A 21,781-nucleotide genomic window follows, 5' to 3' on the forward strand; every position below is an offset into this window, starting at 1 on the left:
CTGAAAATGGGCTTTGCCACTCACAGCCTGTAATCAGAGCAGAATCTGCATGTGAGCGAACACTTTGTGACTCCACTGAGCTGATAAAGAGGTACGGGCTCCAGCTAAACACAGACAATTTACTCCTGTTTGTTGTGGTACATGGTGTCCCAAACACGGGCAGTTGGCAGCTCAGAGAGTCTCGAACCAGCCCCAGAGCTCTAAACATGAGGCAATGCCGTGCTGCTGCTGTGCAGGGAAGAAGAAATTGGGTATTGCTGGGGGTTGTTTGTTTTCTTTTTGTTTTTAATCCTGTTTCTGGCTATTAGCCTGTTATACAGTCGATTTCTACATCAGCTCAAGCCCTGGCACCAGTTGGTGTTTGGGACCATCCCTGATACGACATCTCCGTAATAACCGGGTTTCCTGGAGCGGAGTTTGACCTCAAGTTTGTTCCGTCATGTCCCGATAATTCATTGTTCATTGATCGAGAAAGCCCAAATGTGAGCGTGTGACTGACTGCTTGGTCATTCCTGAGCAGTTTGGCCAAGAGGTGCCAATTACTTCTTGGTATCATTTTAAAGAATTTTTGTTCCCAAATGGAACGTCTGCAGGACGTCTTCAACAAAAAGAGAAAAATAGTATTAATAGCCTATTTGAATTAGCAGAGAGAAGAAAGACCCTTCAGTTAAAGGCTTCCAATTTTTAAAAAAGGAAATTTCAACTGAAAGTAAACTTACTGTTTTGAAAGAATTTGCTGGATGGAGACATCAAACTGAAAGGAACTTGTGCAACTCTGCTTCTTGGGAGTAATACTAAATTCACCCATTTATTTATTTGCTTTACCACAGGAAAATCACCGGGGATCGCTAAGGAAAAGACTGATTTCTGGACTAGGTGAAAGCACATAGCATCTTATAGGATCAGACCCAGGTATTTCTGTCTCTGATTTTTGTCTGGAGAGTTGATATTTCTGTAGCTCTTCTCATCCTCCAAGTCCTCTGTAAGTGTTAAGTATTTCTGCATCCAGCAAATGGAGCAATAACAGAGGACTTAATTCCGCATCTGTCAACTAGTCCTGAACAAATTGTACTTATTTCTCTTTAGAGAGAAACCTTAGGTAAATTAAAAGCTTTAGTGTTCATTTTCATGTAACAGAAGTTCTGAAGGAAATTCTGTCATTGCATTTTCTGTCTGGATTATTTTTTTTAATGTATTACATATCATGAACGACTTGGGTTTGTAACTCAGAGATGGTGGCTCCATCTTGGGTAACCTCAGCTCACGCTCACGTCGCAATGTTGAAGCCTGAATTTTGGGGGAGCTGATGCTGAATGTTAAGCATGGTTAGTGGTGTTGGGAAGGGAAAAGTGCACCCCAGGGGTTTTAGGGAGATTGCTCTGCTTGTGCAAACCTGGAGGGCTGAGGACGGCTGAGCACAGGCTGGGCTTTGTTGTGTCCCGGCATCCAGACAGCACATGGTAAAATTTATCTTGTGCTTGACCCTCTGGGGCCGCTACTGACTTCAGTTGGTCTGTGTGCATATGTGGGTGCTGATATATCGTCTAAAAACACGTTGGTGGGCTCTTGCACTTGCAGGACTTGGTGGTGGCGACTCTGTGTGGGTGGCGGCAGCTCTAGGCCACGTAGTGCTGCTCTCTTCCCCCCCGAGCCCTGGGTCTGGAGTGGTTTATAACATAAGAGGTACTTTTGGGTGCAGGTTCCCCTTTCTTTTACGTGCACATAAGCTTCGTGCTTGATCTGTCCTCCCCCTTGCCGCTGCCCCAGCTGGCGGGCTCAGATAAGGGCTGAATGCAGAGATAAGCAGCTCTTTTCCTTCTCCTCCCTCATCTGGAGCGCCAGCAAATAGTGAGGCTCTGCTTTCCACATCCCACAAATACACGAGAAAATAGCTCCCAAATGAAACAGGTCACAGCCCAGACCTTCATGGAAGACTTCTTCTCTAGAAGACAAATCCAGCAAATACGAATCTTTGGTGAAAGAAGTGAAATGAGGAAAAAAAAAAAATAGAAGGCAGGTTCCCCTTCTCTTGAGCACCCCACCACCCCACCGTGTCTCTTAAGCCACCCTTGAAGCTCCAGGATAGTTTTACCTTGAGCAAAACCATATTATGTGATGTGGCAAAGACACACCCTGGAAGAGACAGGTAGGAATTTAGCTCTGGAGCTATTTCCAGTGGAAAACAAAAGGGTTTCTGTGAAAGTCTGGAACAAGTGCCAGCTAAAGGGTATGAACTCTTTCTGTATTGTGTTCAAGTGCAGAATATTACCAGCAAGGTTCATACAAGCCATCAGTAGCTTTTCGGACCCTTCTTAATTAGGCAGGTTGAGTGTAGCCTGGTAATGTCGTCCAGCAAATTGAGAAAACGGGGCAGATAACTTTCTCTTATTGTCTGTTGGCGTCTCCCTCAGCAATGTGTTTTTAGAGTGACACCCAGGGATGCAGGAATGCATTCGGTATGGGACTTTAAATAACAGGGCACAAGGAAAAGGCAGGAATCCTCTGGGCTTTAGGCTAGTGTGATTTCTGCTATGTGTTCTGCCTTACACAGGAGGCATGATAGCTTCATCACAGCAGTGATAATGGAGTAGAAGAGGACGTAAAGCAGCAGCTATTGCCTGGCTCAGCTTTTCCCTGCTCCAAACCCCGGCGTCAGAAAGCGCCGCTGCCGCGATTCCAGCGCCGGTATCCGTAGCACAAGCCATAGAGCGGATCAGGTTCAAGTATTTTTGCTGGGTTGTGCTGTCTGTTCGCTGGCTCGTGCTGCCAGCAGAGCTGCAGCAGGGATAAATTATGATGTCAAAACAGAGAGATGTTGTCACACAACCATCTCCCCTTCTGGGGTCAAGGTTCTGCTTTATAGCTTGGAAATCCATTAGTCTGTTTGAAAGCATATGGCCAAGAAGGGACAAAAAAAAGTCTTGTGTGTTTGGGTCAGAGCTCCAGACAAAAGGCTCTTTGTGCTAAGAGCTGACAATGACAAATAAAGAGGAACCTGTTGATCTAGGAGAGAAATGGAGGATTATGAAAAGATCACATGGTGAGAAAAAGACCTTGGCTGTTTGTCTGGATGTCAGTCTGGCCTGTCATTGAAATGCTTTCTGCATCTATGGCATATTTGTTAATAGAAATACTGCCTCCTTCTCACGTGTTGTTTTTTTTCTACAAAATGCTACCTGTGCCTAGATGTGCCACATCAGAGAGGTGATTTGCTCTTAACTGGATCCTCTCCATGCCTTTGGCAGAATAATTAATGTTTGTAAATTTCTCTAGAGCGCTAGAAACAGTAAATGCTAAAAAATAGTGTCTGCCCAAGCATGACACATAAATACAGGACACAAAGAAAACCCAACAACAAAACCCCTATAATTCAACAAAGTTATTGGAAGTTGACCAAAAGCTATGTCTAATGCTAATAATAAGCATATTTCCCAAAGGTGACATTTGATTTCTATCCAAAACCAAACATATTTGAAGCTCTGAATGTCGCTGTACAGCAGATTAACTGAGACAGTTTAATTTGTGAATAACTTTGCAAAACCTTCAGCCAACTCCAAAGAAACGGCAACAGTCTTGACAAGACTGGGCTGCAAAACACTTCACAGATAATGTGAGGTCTTTTTTCACAATAAGTCTGGAGAAAATAGAGAATGGCTTTGGTTTTTGTGGCATGCACATCTGGCAAGTGCATATTAGTGATCCGGTGTGCAGAGAACATGCTGAACAGAAATATTTGTATTTATATTGGACATTGACTAGCTGCCTAAAATGACCTCCAGAGTCTATGAAGTGCACTGTAGATTAAAAAAAAAAAAAATCTATTATAGCCCATTATGTTCTGGAATGTGTCCGAGTCCATCATCGTAGGGAGTGCCAGCAACTCCTTGCATTTGCTGTGGTGAAGACGACCTATGGAAACGTGTTTAATTCAAAAGAAAGGGTGTGTATGTGGGGGAAATGACAACAGAATGCTTCTTCTCTGGTTTTATTTATCTTTACAGCTGAGAGACTGCAACAGGGAAGGTGACTGGAAAATGAAACACAAAGGGAAAGGTCCCTTGCTGTTCTTCAAGCACTGGTTTGAAATCAATGCAGAAAATGCACTTGGAAGGACTGTCTCATTTACTGGTTTTCAGTAAATTGCTGGGCTGTGCTTCCCAGTAATAATGGGATAGTCGTGTCTGTGCCAGTAAGAATATACTTTAAAAAAAAAAAAAATAAAAGAAAAATAGTATGCAATTCCATAGTTAAATCTGGGATGCTCTGAATTCTATATGTTCACCCAGAAATATCTGGGACTGCTGCATATCTCTCCTGGTGGCACAGTGTGTTGCTCAGTTCTCTGTAGCTTATTCCAAAGACACAACAAACTGTATTTAAACAGAACATCCTCCTGCAGAGGGAAGTGTCTCCTGCTCACTGCAGCCTCCCCGGCACAGCTGAGGTTATTTTCTAACCGCTGCTCTTCCTTTTTCCTTCGCTATCTTGATTTTTCAGCCCTGGCAGTGAGTGATATGTTCCCAGTGACTTCAGTGCTGCCAGATTAGGCTCAGGGTCCAATTATCCTCATTAAAAGTATAAACTAATTATTCATAGTTTGAAGCAGGTTTCCTATGGACGGCGCCACTAGGGATTTAGTGTGTGACACTGGAATTGGTGCTTAGGTTTTCTTCTAATATTTTTTAACTGGAGGCAGATCTATTTATATATATGTTTTGGGAGAATAATTTTATGGGTAAATATGATCTTATTAATATTTTCTTTGTTCATTCATTGATGTTAGTAAAGAGCTTTGAAGATGAAAGCAGTGTATGCAATAAATATTAACATTATTCCAACTTATTTTAATGTTGCCAGCATTCCAGCTCCACCATCTTTCATCCAAGAATCTCAAAGTGCTTTCCAAATGTTAATTAATTTCCTCTCAAGAGTCCAGGGACATACCTATTATTATCATCCCCATTTCAGAAAGGAGTCATTCCGAGTGCATTTTACCCCAAGACTTGGTCAAAATCAGGTAGTATGGTAGGAGTCTATTTGGAAGAGATCCAAAAATTCCTGACTCCCATTCTCCCGTTCTTGCTGCCAGACAACATTCCCTTCTTGGGAGTGGGCTGTGACGCTTGCCTGCCTTCGTCAGGTGCTTTTAGTGGTTACTCTTAAAATAAATAAATAAAACCCCTCCAGATAATGATAACATGCCACACCCAGGACAGGTGAGGAAACAAAACTCTTCTAAATCAGAATTATTGTGCTTACTAATGAGACTGAGTGGGGTAGGGTGACTTTTCAGTATGTTTTAATGTGCGGGAGTAAAATCTTAATTTGATGCTGGTTTAGAGTCCTATTGTAGAGTCAGAGTCTTAATCCATATGCAAAAGAATCTTAAAATGGAAGTTTTTTCTCAAGTGCAGCACAGGTGGAGAGTGCAAGTGAGCACGAAAGATCTGAGCTGAACAGCACATGCTGCAGCTGCAGCTTCTCCTAAAACACTCTCCCCAAACCAGAGGTTAAGTTAATGATGAGACAAGAAGACCATTTAGAGACAGTATGACTCCAGCAATCCATGAGAACAATGCGAAGTTCAAAAATAGCAGTATTGACTGGTGGAAAAACAACATACATATAATTTTCAGGTAATTACTATAGTATAATTAGCTCTGTTGTTTTCATATGAGCCATCTGAAATTAACTCTACTTGCTACTGGAACTCAGCTTGATTTACAGTGTGCTCATGACTGAAGTGATTCTTTAGAAATAGCGATTAGGTGAAAAATGAAGATGTGAGTGCTGCATATCAGATACCGTCCCTGTGCCAGCGGACATAGCCTGGCTGCTGGTGTTTTATTCAGCATTTTATCCACCTCTACTCTGAACCACTTGAGGCAAGATGAGAGCTAAATAACCAGAGAAAATTAGTATAATCTACCCCTGTACTGTCTACATCACTTCCATGTGTGGTCCATAATTGAAATTGTAGGACGGGGAAGAGGAAAGAGACTTGTATTGTAACAGGCCTCTGTTGTTTTTCTAGGTCGCTGTATGTGACTGATTCCCCCATGCAAAATTGTTATAGATCAAGACTGTCTGAAAATGTTGGTATTTTACACATGCTGTGTGAGCGGAAGAAGAGAGAGAGTAACACATAACATCATAGCCAGGACTTATTCTCAAAGCTCTGGGAAATTTAGCACCTTGATTTTTTTTTTTTTTCTTTTTCCTGCCACAGAACTTTGTTTATTAGGAATTATTAGTATCTGTAGAAAGTAACTTCTTCAGTGCTGGAGCCTTGCAGTCTTACATAAAATCCTTTTTAAATGGAATGAGTTTATTGCAGTTAAAACTTGGTTTTGATGCTGTTAGTCTGTACAGCTTAATTAGAAGTCTGCCTCACCTCTCTGGAGATATTTTGGAAATATATTGAGCTTTCTGTAGTTTTCTGTCCTTGAATTTGAATAGTTCTTGGCCAATTTCAAGCTTGTGAACCATCTGACACTTTAGGTTTTACTTGGCTTTGATACGGGACCGTGCACTTCACAGCTCGCCCAAGATCAGCGATGATCTGTTGCAATTGCTTTAGTTGTTCTTCTTGTGTCGCATCCACATGTTCCAAAATTGGGTGCTAATGACCAAAAATCCCAATTGTGATTCAGCGAAGTGGAATTTTGTTGACAAAATCTGGATTTAACTCAGCCAAAGGAAATGCTTTTACAAGTGTAGATTAATATCTCAGGAATGACCATTTCTTCTTGGAGAAAAAACCCTGGTTTAGATCTCAGCTAAAAAAGAAAAAGTTAAAAATTCAAATAAAAGCCCAGACAAAAGTGGAAAAAAAAGGTACTTGCAGAACTAGATTCATTCAACAGCGTCTGCTTTCCTGGAGTAAAAGTTACAGAAGTTAATTTTAGGCAAGTTAAAGTAAATGCTGCACGGCCAGTAGGATGTTTTTACCTTCTTAGCTTGCATTGCCTGTACCATGTACGCCTCATTTTGGTACAGAAAGCAGCCCCTGCGACAAAAAACTCCTCTAGAGTCAATGAGTTTTGCTGTTGTTAAACAAGGCTGTATGAATGGATTTTGCATGAAACCCCTGTGGCTGGTTTGGAGGTCATTCAGGCACTTTTCCTGCACTTATGCTCTGTGAAGGTGCAAAACCCGAAAGACGTGGTCGGGCAGCCACGATGGGCTGATCCCAAGGGGGACAAGTGGGGACACCTCATTCTGCTCTTCCTTACCCTAAAATGTAGTCTCCATTTGACACAACTGATACTTCATTTGACACAGTCCAAATATAGAATAGCTTAATTAAGGACAGGCCTTAAGAACATGAGCGGAGTGGTATGAGCAAGCACATATCATCCCTTGATATTGGAGCGGAAAAGGCTAAGCAAATAATTTTAAAGAATGGGCTAATTGTTGTGCCCATTACCATTGTCTTGCAGCTGCGATGCTTTGTATAGCAGTAAAGTACACGGGGAGCCGAGCTTGACTTGGAACACGTCATTCCAGGCAGGGCATCCAAATATTGGGGAGGGCAATTAAAATTTTTAAAGATTTGCAAAAATTGCAATGGAGAAAGAGATTGTATCATGACCATGGTAGGCTTTGAGTGCTTGGTGTTATAAACCGCACTCGTGTGTACAGCAGTAAGGTAAGTTGATGTTTAAGAACCGAAAAAACAGGAAATACGCAACTGAAGCTGGGATGTGTCATGTGTAACACTGCACATGTAATTAAAGATTATAGTAACTAATTTACATATGCTTTCCATATTGCAATAACATTGTTATACCAGGAGTTCTAAGGATATAAAAGAGGTGATGCTAACAAAAGGGTCCAGTATCTTTCCTTAATATAGGGCTTTAGGTGATTAACTGCCCCTCTGTAAATTTTAACAACACAGGCAGCAAAAATGTAATGAATCTTCTTTCCTAAGTAGCCGTCCTTGTTTTGGGCCAAATTTGGCATGTGATGGTAACATATTATATAATTTAATATAATATTTGTTGCAGTTTAGTCCCAGTCGGCAACTAAGCCCCACTCAGCCACTTGCTCGCTACTCTCCCCCGGGAGTGAGCCCTTTCCTCAAAAAAAGCTATTTCTGTGACACATCTAAATGGTTTTTATGCCTCCAACAATCTCAGGAAAAAAAAAAGTTTTTAATGGCTTGCTCATGTTTTTCTACCAAGAAATATTCATTGAGAATCTATCTTTACATTTTTAAAGTTACATTCAGGATCAAAAATGCCCCTTCCATTACTTTTGAACACAGAGTAAGTTTGGACTATCAGACAAAGAGGGAAACGTTTTGGAGACTCAGATTAATGAAAACAATATGTTAGTAGAAAAGATGCATATCTGTTTTAAAAAATGTTATTGTGTCTGAACCTGGTTTTAAGCAAGTGAGTTATGTGACATGATACATTTTGGGGGAGGTTACAGAATAGGAAAAATAGAAGAAATGGGGATGGAAGGTTGGTTCTGGAAGTCACTTATTTTATTGTGATATGGCAAAAAGGGGGAAATGAACTTTTGAAAATTGGGAATTGAAAATATCAAAACTTTGAATGGTTGAGGAAAACTCTGATCTCCATTTTTCTCTCTCCCCCCTATCCTGTCCAAGGTTGAAAGAAAAAATACTGTAGCTTTAGCTCAGAAAGAAGGTGACTGACAACTAGAATACTATTTTGGAGGTGTTTGTACCTGCTCTGGTTGCAGACCAGTTGCACTGTTTGAGGGCACGTCCTTTTGAAACAAAGACAGAATTGTGACAGATCTGAGTGTTGCCATCACCGACAGAGCAGGAGCAACTGAGCGCACCTTTGAAAATTACTGTGTGTTGACAAAGTATTTTCTTGGCAAAGAAACCACCATCTAAGTCTCAGGAGTAGAGAGGAACAAAATTTCATTACATGTAAATAATTGTCTAAAAATAGCAGCACAGATCGCTTTTCACATTTAGTTCCTTCTTCATACTAAAAAAGAAGTGACTACCAGAAGTCCAAACTGAAAAATAAAGGGCCTGCATTAGCTTTGTCTGTAAAAACACTTACAGTATTTAGGGTGAAGCATTTTGAACTGAATATTCCGTATCTTTTAATTTGCTTCCCTGTTTTAAAGTATCTGAAGACATCCGCAGCCTGTTTTATTTAAAGCAAGTTTTGAAAGAGGACACTGTGGTTTATGGCCGTGTGTCAGGTTTGATAGTGTTATGCCATGATTTAGCAAAGCACTTAAGCACATGTCCACATCCCACTGAATTTGGTAGGAAGTGAAGAAGCAGAGGACAAAGTGTTTGCTGTGCTGCGAGCCTCTTTCAGGGGAGGAAAAAAAATTAAAAAAAAAAAAAAGGATTTGTCTTTATATGGTTATAGAGCTTTTTGCCAAATTTACTAAACTAGACACAAACTCATAGATCATATTAGATCATGATTATTAAGTGTATTCCGTCACTCAAAATGACATATTCTAAACTGGGCTGGCTCAGACCACTGAAATAGAGCAGCTAATTATGGTACACGTGGGTGTGCTGGGTAGTCATCTGACTTTTATTTTTTTAGATATCTCGCCTAGCACCCTGCTCCCTCCCCAAACCAACATTTGAGACACTATGATAAGCCTTCATTACATGCAGTATTGAGCCAGAATATTACTTATCAGCCTTTTCTAATTGCTCCTCATTTTCTGAATGCTCCATTTGATATGCTGATGTTCAGTGTGGAGGACTGTAAAAGAAATCAATGAGACAGTGGATATTGGGCATATCTGCATGGAAATGGGATGTACATGTGACCAGGAGAAGAATGAGGGGTACGAGCGAGGACACAAAAGTTGCACCTGGGTTTTCTCTCCATCTGGTCTTGAGATCAAGCTGAGGAATGTTTTTGAGTGAAATGCTTTGAAATTTAATGTTTGGAAAGAGGTGTGAGTTGTTTTCCTTTGTTGAGAGAATTGGGGGCTTCATATATGTTCTTACCAATAAACAGGATGGTATCAAAAAGCTGCTTACTAGAAATATATTTGATATCACATTATTCCCTCAATGGAAACTACTTAATTTTAAATTGTGGCTAACTTGGCTGTTTAAAAAGTGTATAGACGAGGTTCTTAGGGACATAGGTTAGAGCTAGAGTTAGGTTATGGTTGGATTCGATGATCTTGTGAGGGTCTTCCAACCAGAATGATTCTATGATTCTATTCAGGTCATATGGGAGACATAAATTATAATTCAGTAATAATCATGAGTGTCAATCTTTTTACTGCTGAGTACCTGTGTGGCCTCAAGCGTGCTTGCTTTAATCTGTAGAGTGGAGACATGAATGCTTTTTTTAAAATCTTGCAGTGCAGATAATGTAAGTGCTTTCTAAATGTACAATGATGAATTTCGTAGCAGCTGTGGAAAAATAGCTAATTTTGTATCTCTCTCACTTAAGAGGATGTACAATAATGGCCATGTTCAACATTTTTTTTCCATCCTATGCACTAAAGGCTGTGTGGAGAAAGTGTTGTGGCAATCTGTAATTACAGAGCAACACTCAGGTAAAAGGAAGCTGAATCAGGCTGAGGTGTGTGACTTAAACACGAGTATTGGAGCTGATGGACTTCACAAGCGATGCCGTCATCTTGCCAGGTGGCATTTTTGGTGTGTATTTTTCCCCTCTGCATTATCTGTTCTGCTTGTAAGAACTCACGTTGCACTCAAAAATTATATGATGCGTACAAGCTTGGATCTAAAAGCTCTGCTCTGATTCTGTAGGCCCTGCTAGAACACCTGTATTGCTTTTCCCAAGTAAGAAGAAAACCTGGGCAAAGCTCACGTTGCTTCCCTGAACTTCCATTGCGTTCGCTCATGGAAATTAAACTCCGTGCTGCAGTTCGTACAGCGGAGGAGCCGCAGGGGGGCCCGTGGCAGGACGATCTCCCGGCTCGTCCCGCGGCCCCGGTGCCCGGCCGGGCCCTCACCCCCCGCCCGGCGGAGCCGCAGCCTGCTCGGCACCGCTCCCCCGGGAGACCCGAGCGGCAGAGCGCCCGCTGAGGCGCCCCAGCACTGTCCCGGGCTGTTTCACTCCTAAGGCACTTAAAGCTGCGGATTAAATGGCAGGAAGCCGAGTTGCAAATTCCAATTTTAATCAACTTATTACTATAGGAATGCGTGTCCACCTTTTCCCTCTGGTGATGCTGTTCCAGAGGGCGCCCCCCCCCCGCATCCCGGGAGCTTTGCCCAGCGCGGCTGAGGAGAGCCGGGGCGCGGCACGCCCAGCGCTGCGGGAGCGGGACCCGCTCTCCCCTCAGCACGCCGTTCCCCACACGGAGCGACCAGCGGGTAAGGCAGCACCGAGAGGGCCGCGCTGTCAGGGGGAAACTTTTCCAGGCAGGGCGATAGCGATACACCGTCCCCAGGACAGATCGGAAACGCCCTGCCGACCGCCCGGGACTCCCCGTAACCCTGGGGAAGGTCCTGCGGGCCGCTCCCCGCCGAGAAGCCCCCGCCCGAGAGAGAGCAGAGGCAGGACAAAATGGCGCCGCGATTCAAACGCTGCGCGCTGCGTGCCGGCGGGGGGGCGGCGGGGGGGCGGTGTCCCGGCGGGGTTCACTGCGCCTGCGCCCGGAGTTGCAAGATGGCGGACAGTGCGGAACTAAAGGTAAAGCGCAGCTTCAATTCCCTTCGCGATGCCCCTCGCTGCCGCGCTCGGGGCCGCTGAGGCTGTGCTTGCCTCCTCGCCCGGGGCGAACCGAGCTGCTGCTGGCGCTGCGCGGCGCCTCCCGGCTGTGCCTCGCCGGGGTGGCGCCGGCGGCGCCCCGCCGGTAGCGGGGGCTGAGGGACGGAGCGGGGCGGGGAACGGAGCTGTCCTCCCCTCGCCTCCCGCCCGACCGCGCTCTGCCGGGCAGCCCTGCCAGGCCCGGGGGGCGGCAGCGGGGGCTGCCGGGGAGGGCTCCCTTCAGCGCTGGTGGAGGGGGCGGTTGGGCTCGGGCCGGGCCGTCGCGGAGGTGAGGGCGGCGGCGGCGGCGACGGCCGGGGGAGCCCCCGGGAGTTGCCGGAGCTGGGCAGCGCGGCTCGGCCGCCGCTGGGGCGGGGGACGGTTCCCTGGGCTCCTTGCAAAGTTTCCAGGGGACTCTGCCAGCGGCGCCGGGCGGGGAGGGAGCCCCGAGGAACGGGCTCTGCTGCCGTTGACAGGCGGCCGGTTCCCAACGAGCGCCCTCGCCGCCCGGCGCCGGGGGGGACGGAAGGGGGGCCCTGCTCGCCTCGCCCCGCTCCCACTCGGTACATAAAGCACCAAACCGTCGCATCTTGAGGAGTTACCGGGGGTGAAGCTTGTGGCTGATCCTGTCATCCTGCGAAGCACATCGAAACCCGGTGCTCTGGAGCACCCTGGAGCGAAGTTGCAGCTCTCCGGATGGGTGAAGAGGGGCCAGGGGTCCCGCGGGGTTTTGGGGAGTTTAGAGGGGACTCAGCGCGGGGTGGAGGAGAGGGAGCAACTCCACATAGCACGTCCCATCAGTATTTTGAGGAATGGTAGCGGTGGAATAGTGAGTGGTGGGGCATCCACACTGTGCACCAAAAAAAAAAAAAAAAAAGCAACAAAAAAGACCCCAAGAACTTTCCAGTCACTTTTGCAAGGTGTGTGTGGGGGCAAACGCTGCCTTGCACGCCCAGCAGTGTATTTAGAAGTTTGAAGATTCCACTTCAGTTGTCATAGAGTCATTATTCATCAGGAGAGTTTCTGTCTCGTGCTTTAAAGTTAATACAGTGAAAGACACAAATCAGACATGTTAAATGTGTAACATAAACTACAGAGTATGTAAAGTATGACTAGGGAAATACTTTGTCTTGCTTTAGAGTTTCAGTAGGTCTCGGTTTTCTGTGTATCGAAGGTTCTTGCACTTTCATTTCCAGATACTTAAAGAGCTGTCAGAATCTAAAAAAGTATAAAATCTTTCCATGTTCCAACTTTTGGCAATCTCTGACTGCCAGCTTAGGATAAATAGATCCTAATTTAAATCCTCTTCTGTCCTTGTTTTTCTGGGTATTTTGCAGAGTATATTGTTTCAGCTGTGTTGTCCCAAAGTCTTTTTTGCAAGTTGTGAGTCCCAGATAATGAGATAAAGAGTCAAGATGGGATTCCAGTGTTGAACTTTTGTTAATCTCAGCATGGCAAATGGAGAAGTGTGTTTTGATAACTGGCTCTTCAGAGTTTTTGGGGCACAGTTGCTGGCTTGGGCTTTTGTGATGTCTTTATAGGCAAAACTGACTCAAATGGAGTGAAAAGAGGCAAGAGCTAAGCAATAGGTTTGTTTGTTTTTGATGTGTTAAGATGGCAGAACGATGGTCAAGGGACAGTACTGAAAGGCATGATTTTACTGTCAAAATTGAGAATTTATTGATCTTAGGAGCTCTGAAACCTGAAGCCTCTCATCCATCCCAGAGTGCTGATGATCTCTCCGAATGCAGCACCGAGTCCTTTCCTTTTCTCTTTCTCTGCATCTTCACAGGTGGAGCTTTTGTAGAAGTGTATTTGTGTCAGCTTCTCATCCCGCACTTCTTTATTGATACCTTTCTGAAACCTCTGTCTTGAGAACCAGTAGAGATTGGTTTTTTTTTTAAAGTACTGCTGCTGCCTAAAGGATCTGAGGGGTAAATGCCAAACTGACTAGTGTATTTTCAATTTAATTTTGCTGCTCGGGATACATGGTGGTACTTGCAAGCTGGGGATATAGGATGGTAGCACTGTGTTCTGTGAAAAGTTGCCCAGGTATTTTTTTGGTAGCTATGGGGGCTTGGCAGTTTACATAAGAAAAAAATAGTTACTTCATGAATTCATGTTTTGAAGACTTCAGAACATTTTTTTTTTCCTCTAGACTGTACAAAGAAAAAGAGGCGTGTGGGTGTGTCCTCTGTCAGGAAGGAGGGGGAAAGACAAGGGGGCATGAAACTTGTGCTTTGAGTTGTAGCTGTCACATACCAGTTTTCCAGAAGTAGTACAGCTCAGTTATGAGGTATGGGATGGGGTGAGTGCTCCTTGGAAAAACGAGGCTAATGGAAAACTTATATCGTAGTTGGGTGCAGTGGGTATTTTTAAGCAGGAATACATCCCCAGAAAAAGCGCTTTTAAATGCTTTCTTTTTTTGAGAGTTGAAAGGAGATGTAGCTAAGGGAGGATTTGCGATTAATACTCTGCTATTTGAAGAATGAACAGTGAATTCCTTTCATTATTTTATTTTTTAAGTAAAATATTTTCATGTTTCTCCCCTGATTAATTTGCAAATGGCATTGATTTCAGATTTCATTACCTTTAAAAACTAAAATAAAAAGTAATATTTGCACAGTAACTCATGTGCTTCGCCAGATAAAGTTTGTCAGAACAACTTAGTCAAGTTTCTGAAATATTCTTGCCTTTCTGTGTAAAGAGCCATGGGGGTTACGTGTGGGTAACGTACACGTGTGTAAACTGGGAACGTGATATCATGGGTGGTATTGCCAAAGGCATCAAGTAAAATTAAAGATCTCGTTTCCTCCAGAAAAACAGTGGCCGTTCTTACTGCCACAGTCTTTCAGAGTTCTAAATAATGAAATAGCATTTCTTGTGTTGTATTTTCTTACTACGATCAAGAATATTTTGGTCTCTTGCCCCCTTTGAGAATGTTTGTCCTATTGGAAAAAAAAAATCAGGTAAGATCACAGGTACTTTGCAGATCCCAGACTTGTGAGGTTTCTGAATTCTTTGGTACTTTTGAAGGTTTGGAGAAATAGAACCAGTTTGTTTTTATTTCTGTTGATGAAACAAAGTAACTGAAAAGTCTGTTTTTCTGTGGATTGCCTCCCTAACTCTATAGGCTGAGGCATATGTGAATTTTCTTGATCTTAATTACTATTCCTGTATAATTGCGTACAGACTCTAATTTATCTCAAGGTAAGCTATTTAAAGCTCTTTCTAATTGGAAGGAGTATACTTGAGTGATTAAATCTTTCCTTCAATATTTCTTACATCTCTTTAAATTGGTTATTAAATTGTTGTGATCTTTGCCTTCCACTCAAGTCTTTTGGAAATCATTACACAGTTTGCAATAATCAATTCAATTATACATGGATCAAAGAATGAAAAAGAAAAGCTTATGTTCTAGTATTGTCATTCTTGATACTGTCCTAAGAAGCTGGTTTGGAAAGCACATGCTGGGAGGTTTTCTCCTTTGTTCTCTCTCCTTTTAAGAAAGTGCCTTTGGGGATTGGAGAGATCCCTGGTGTGTTTCTTGTTAGACACAATTTATACTTAAAAAAAAAAAAAAGTGAGCCAAGAGTTTGAATGAAAATTCATAATGGCATTTCCACACAATGGTGATGAAAACAAACCATTTAAAAATATTCAGTTGGGAACTATCCCTCCCATAAGTACAGGGAAGCAGGTTTTTGAAGGGGAAGAGTCTGGTAGCGTGGCTTTCAGGTGATAATAGTGACAAATGAATCTCTGGAATGGAAACACAGTTGTGTTAAATTGCATCGGCAATGCTAATAAGCGTAAGCTACCTATTTCAGTGTTCAATTAGACTTTTATTATTCTGTATTATGAGCTATTTTTGCCTAATCCTTTTATTAGTTGCCAGGGTTGCATGTTTCTGTGATTAAAGTCAATATAATCCACTTTTCATTATTATCTGAGTCCACAGATTACGTTATTTTCATGCCTGTAATTTGGTGCATGTCAGTATAATTGTATTTTTAACTGTATTTTGGTCTAGTTATCTTTTTTGAGCTTTTGGTCTTCAACACTGGAATTGCAGATATCAGATGAATAAAATTGGCAGCTGCACATTGCTGCTTAACTGTCAAAGCCCTAATCCATAGCACTTCTTTATTGCCACTAAAAAACAGATCGCGTATTGTGTACACATCGATATAGTGTCAGCACACTTGTAGTATAAACCCTTCACAAATGTTAGGGGCCATCCTGGAAGTATCTGTGTAGGTGAAATTCTTATTTATTAGCACTTGTGAGAAGGAAGGTAAAAAAACAGTGGTTCATATTAGTTATTTTTAATGGATTTACTGTCTGTTTCTCTTTTGGTTATAAAGATATTTAGAAATGACAGTTAAAAGGCTTAGAAGTGAAGCAATGGGTAGAAGATGTATCTTATTTAGCTTTATTCTGTGAGAATAAGAGAAAAGTGTTACCCTAGGGAGGGGAAGGGCTCAGGACTGCTTGGCCATTGATAAGGATGTTTATGGATCAGAGAGACAAGACAAATATTTAAAAGCATCCCAGGAAGCAGGGTGTAGACAGTTAAGGTATCTTCAGATACTGAAGTTATTTATAGGGATGTAGGTGACTGGTATGGTCTCTAGTTTGACCTGCATTCATATAGAATTTGAAGTACTAATACCTTTCTTGCTGTGAATTAACATTTTTGAAAGAGTTACTTTTGGGGGCTTGGGATCACCCATCGTCCCAGAGGATTTGTGGCTGGGAAATGGCACTGGATGTCCTGCAGTTTTTCTCGTAATGGTGATATTGGTGTTTGGCCCTTTGGCTCCACAAGGAAAGAATTCTACCCACAAACATTAAGTTGTCTCAGAAATGTGTTTACTTTTGCTGTTGTGCTTCCACTCTAGAAAGTTTTGCTTTGATGAAGGATGATACAGGTGCCCTTCTAATGGAAGACTCTGCTTTATCGCCCACCATAAAAAGTAGTAAAAGCCTTCAGAAAGCCATGATTTCAGTGAAGAATGCAAACATGGTTTATATGTTAAAAAGCTGTCAATACATACCCTGGGCACCTTTTGTAGTTCTGCTGCCTCGGCTTGTGCTGTCCCCTGTGAGTATAAACTTCACCTCTGGTTAGCACACAAATGTGCCTGCGAGAATCGCAGAGAGATGTTTGCCCTGTTCTTAAGGGGGGAGAAAAGGGAAAATGCATTGTTTGGGTGACTGCTGTGACATGTGCTTGAGCAGCTGAATTTCAAAATCCTCTTGATAAAGCTCAGTTATTGATTGTCTCATTGCTCTGTCACTATTCCAGCTGTATAGACCAATAAATGCTAGGACTGTAGGTCTGGGCTTTTTAAAATGAAGATGATTGGATTTTATGATGCAAAAATTGCATGTAGTACCTTCAGTGGTAGTCTGTTCATGAAAATACATGCCTTTCTTAAAAGTAGATTCTTTTGCTAGTTAAAGGGGGTGAGGAGAAGGAGCTCCAGTAGCTTACAAAAGGGTGCTTATTTCTGTAATTTCACTCAACACTATCAAAACCATTTTAGACAACTAGTCACCACCATAAAATGTGGCTATTTCAAAGTAAATTAGAAGCTTTGGGGCTACAGCAAAAAGTAGAAGATGTTAAACCTTTGAAAATGAGAATACATGGATCTGATGATGGGGAGGGAGGTGTTATCTTATTTAGCCTTGTTCTGGTCTTCTAAATTTTCAATAGCAGCCAAAACCAAATTAAACTAGGTAATAATATATTATTGCTCTCTGTGTGCTGTGGTACAGACCTTTTTGTTGTAATTTCTTATTCTTTTGCCGGTACTCCTGTGTCTGTTGCAGCTGTATTGATTGAGGAGTTTGTCAGCAATTTGTTTAATCTTATTCTCTTGTTGGGATTAGGGATAGCTATAGATGTGCTGCTATGGGTCTGCTGTTATAGTCTGTTTTAGCATATACCAGAGTGTTCTGCAAGCAAACACTGTATTCCAAGCCGAGGGGAGAGTAGGAATTAGCAGAAGGTGGGTATTATGGGGCTTGTCTAGAATATGTAAAACAAAGACATAAAAAGCTGGCATACAATTAGACCAAAGGTCAACCCAAGCTTGACCTTTATGTCTATAGGAGATGATATACAAGAGATTTATATAGGAAGTGACGTGATAATTAATGGAGAAGGGAAAAGAGCCTTTACCAAGCAATGGTTTTAAAGGGTAGAGTCCTAGGCTCTGCAGCAGAGTGAAGTCTCTGTGGGTATGCTGAAGTTTATTTGGCACAGAGGACAGAAAGATAAATGTTATTCACTTCATGCGCATCACTGAAGACTGCTCTGTAGTGAACTTCCTTTGTTTTGTTTAGGAAGTGGTCATGAGCTTTCTGGATACATGCTTATAAATACGAATGAGTTTTGCCTTTTTTCTGCTTCTGCCAGGACTACATGGGCTATAGGTAACGCTGCAGTTGCCAAGGTCTGGCCTAGAAGTACATCTAACTGCAGGAAAGTAAGAAAGGGAGAGTTTTGATCTCTACCCTGCCTTGAGGCAGATAAACAGCCAACATCTTTTCCAGAACAGTAAGCTGTGAAGTGTCCCTTTATCACTGTAGATATTTTTTCCCTATGCCTTGCATATTTATAGTGTATACTAAGAGTGCTTTTTCCCAATTTCCAGCCCAGATACGAGTTTTCATGGTAAATTATTCAAGCCAAGAGTTCGGTAGGACTCTCCTGTTAGCTTTTCTTGGTGTTCAGTTTGACACCTAGCTCCTCCCTTAATCCTGACCATAGATTATTTCGTAGTTTTGGCTGGAAGCGACCTTGGGAAATCTCCAGTCCAGCCTCCTGCTCAAAGCAGGATCAGCTATGAGGTCAGAACAGGTTGCTCAGGACTTTATCCAGTCTGGTTTTAAAACCTCCAAGGATGGAGACTGCACAACCTCTGTGGGCAGCCACTTCCACTGCTTAACTGTTTGCATGGTGAAAATGTTTTTTTTTTAAAATATATGCAGCCTGAACCTCTTACTTCAGGTTGTGCCCGTTGTCCTCTATCCTTCTGCTGTGTACTCCATGAAGATAGTGGCTCTATTTCTTCTACCTATGGTAAGGTTGCCGTTAGGTTCCTCCAGAGCCTTCAGTTCACCAGGCTGATCAAACCCTGTGTTTCCCCGGCCTCTTGCCAGGTCATCTAGCTGTACCTCACATCTTTGACAATAAGATACCATCAGCTCTTTTGGAGATGGAATTTTGGCAGGTGATTCCATGCCATAGAGGTAGTTCTTACAGATCTTACTCCTGTGGATTTCTGTTAGTGGAGAAGTATTACAAAATCTTTGACATCCTCAGGTGTGTGCAAAAGTACTTCCTGAGACTGTCCACTGGTATCACTGCGGACGGTGGAGGTTACTTCAAAAAATTAGGTTTCCAAAGCAGTGAACCTTCTGAGGGGAGATGCTGACAGATGACAGGCAGCAGTAGGCATTTCTTTACCACGAGACTCCATACAATTCTTGTCCATTTTAAAAATCTCCCACTCTTTCCTCCCATTAAATACATGGTTATGAAGCAGATGGAAAACTCAGCTCAGTGTCCTTACTGCTTGGTTGCAGCTTTGCCTTCGATTCCTGAAGATGTGCCTTTTGTGGCCGCAGCCATGCGAGTGTGCAAACAGATGTGATAAATGCTCTCAGAAATTTGTGTTGGGCAGGAGTTAAGTCATAATCTTTGGTTAGAGCTCAGATTAGAGGTCTGATTTTTCTCAGGTGGGTTTCCACTAGGAAAACAACAGTTCCCTTCCAAATGGATGACAAAGTATAAAACTACAGAGTGCTTTAGGCACACTGGAATTTTATGTGGAAGCTGGTTTGTATTCACAAGGCTTCTTCCACTGGGCATGTACTCAGGCCGCCAGCCAGTATTGTGTCTTTACCTTTCCATACTGTACAACTCATTTTGGAGCAGCTGTAGGATCCATCATCTGCAACATTTTCCAGGGGTGTGGTTTGCAATCGGGTACTTTAGGTCCATCGGATTTCAGCCTTGGCCCTCTTGACCTTGGTTGTTTGCTTGATGCTGCTGCTCGGTTCTTGAGGCTCACAAAGGGGAGCGGATCGACAGCTGAGCCAGACCACAGAGTTTAGCAAAATAATTTATCCCTAGTTGCCTCTGGGATTAAAACTGGCTCTGTGTATCTCTGCAGGACAACTGGTAGTCCTGAGAGTCGCTTAATTCGTCTAGTCTAATCTTGGTCCTTCTGCATGTTTGTGGTCTGATCAGTGTAGCAGAATGTGCGAGGCTCCTCCTGCAAAAGTGCATCTTCCTGCTCAAGAAAAGCATCTCAGCTTGTTCAGTGTCTAAGTAGATCCCTTGCTTTTGCTTCTTAGCCCCATGATGGAATTTACTGTCCCTTAAAGTGGGACAGTTGCTTGAGAATCTTTCAGAGCTGAAACTTCTTGCTTACCTTCATTTGCAGTCTTCTGCAAGATGTTCCTCCAGCCCTCTTTGTAGAGCAGGGTCTGCACTTAATAAGGCCGCTCTGTTCAGGTTTTCAACTCTAAACATGATGGATTTTCATGCAAAATAGAATATAGGGTAGAAATAGCAGTGAATATAGTTTTGCTTGGCAATTTAGCATAGGTGCAGCTTGCTATTATTATTTTTTTTTTTAAAGCAGCGGCCAAATACAATAGGGATAATGTGTTTGGTTCAGGTAAAATCTGTAATCTGAGCTACAGGAGTATGTTGTAAAAAGTTGTGTGGATGAGAATGCTTTCTAATGCATTCATTCCTCGTATTGTTTCTTGAGACTCCCTTGACAAAATGATCTCACTTTTGTGCAGATGTTGTATCTTGTTTCCCTGGTGCAAAATAAGAGTCTTTGAACAGTCCAAGTATTTGTGTAGATTTTCAGCTTATTGAAAAATCTGCTAGAGACAGCTCTGCTCAGGCTATCTGTGGAGTTGTTAGTGCACCTATAAATATATTACATGAAAATGAAAAACGTAAAAACTCCAGCAACAGTACAGAAACAAAGCTGTTCTTTTTTGTAGGTTCTGTGTTGATTTTGCAGTATCAGTGAATCTGCTGAGGCCACTTAGTGGCAAAGCTTCAATTTTGTTTAATCAAGTACCAGGACTGTCGTTGGTTTGAATTACAAGTATTTTAGACAATATTTTTCTAAAGGGTGTACACCCAGGTTTGCATCCAGTTAATTTCCACTTTTACCTCTTTGGTGTTAAAATATGGCTCAGTTGAGAAGTAACATTTTTCATTAAAGGCACTTGACAATGTCACTTGTGCCTGGGTTTCAGAGGAAATGGCTAAAAATAAAAATGCGTTATTAACTGAGTCTTAAGAATGTAAAAGTGGCCATACTGGTTCAGACAAAGGGTCCGTCTGGCCCAGTATCATCTCCTGCAGCTTCCAGAAGCGAGTGAGAATGAAAACAGGAGAAAGTAGGAGAAATAACTGTCACCTCCCTGCAATATTCCCCTGATCTCCAGCTATTTTCAGCTCTAGTCCTCTGAACCTGATGGGGGCTATTAGCTGGACAAGCCATAATAAATCTATTTTGCAAGTGCTTGTCCAAATTCTTCTCAAACCTATATGAACTTATTTTATTTGCAGGATTTTGCTAGGGATTTCTGTTTTCTCCTGTTTGCGGCGTGAGGACCGTTCTCATTTTGTTCCAAGCCTAGTTCCAGCCAGCTTCATCCACTGGTCACTGTGGAACCAAGAGTCCGAACAGCTGATCCTGTCCACTCTGCTTGTGCTGTTCACAGTTTTATAGATTGTCTCCATATCCGTCCCCACATTATCTTATTTTCTAGGTTGAGAAAAATCTTAACTTTTGCCATTTCATAATTAAGGGAATCATGGTGAACTTCTGTCATCCCTCTGTGAAACTTTCCACTTCTAATTTAATAATTTTTTAAAATTATTTTTTAAAGATGAGACCACCAAAACCACCCATGTTTTGAGATCTGGCTGAGCCAGGGATTTATATAGTATACTATATAAATGATTTCTCCTTTGCTCTCTGTTCCCTTTTTAATGATTTCTAACAATGATTTGTGTGTTTGACTGCTGC

General features: G+C 42.5%; 1 protein-coding gene across 2 annotated transcripts in view; it reads left to right on the plus strand.

Moving 5' to 3' along the window:
- Positions 1-11,175: 11,175 nt before the first annotated feature.
- The window catches only part of PIAS1 (protein inhibitor of activated STAT 1), a 59,689-nt gene continuing 49,083 nt past the window's right edge, over positions 11,176-21,781 (plus strand). The window contains exon 1 of one of the 2 annotated variants that reach the window (XM_082060564.1): positions 11,176-11,642. In XM_082060564.1, coding sequence (XP_081916690.1) covers positions 11,517-11,642 — 126 coding nt within the window. In that variant the 5' untranslated portion in view covers positions 11,176-11,516. The remainder of the gene's footprint in view (positions 11,643-21,781) is intronic. The other variant, XM_082060563.1, reaches the window with a different exon arrangement.

Source organism: Streptopelia decaocto (assembly GCF_964273445.1).
Source record: "Streptopelia decaocto genome assembly, chromosome: 9".
Lineage (NCBI taxonomy): Eukaryota > Metazoa > Chordata > Aves > Columbiformes > Columbidae > Streptopelia > Streptopelia decaocto.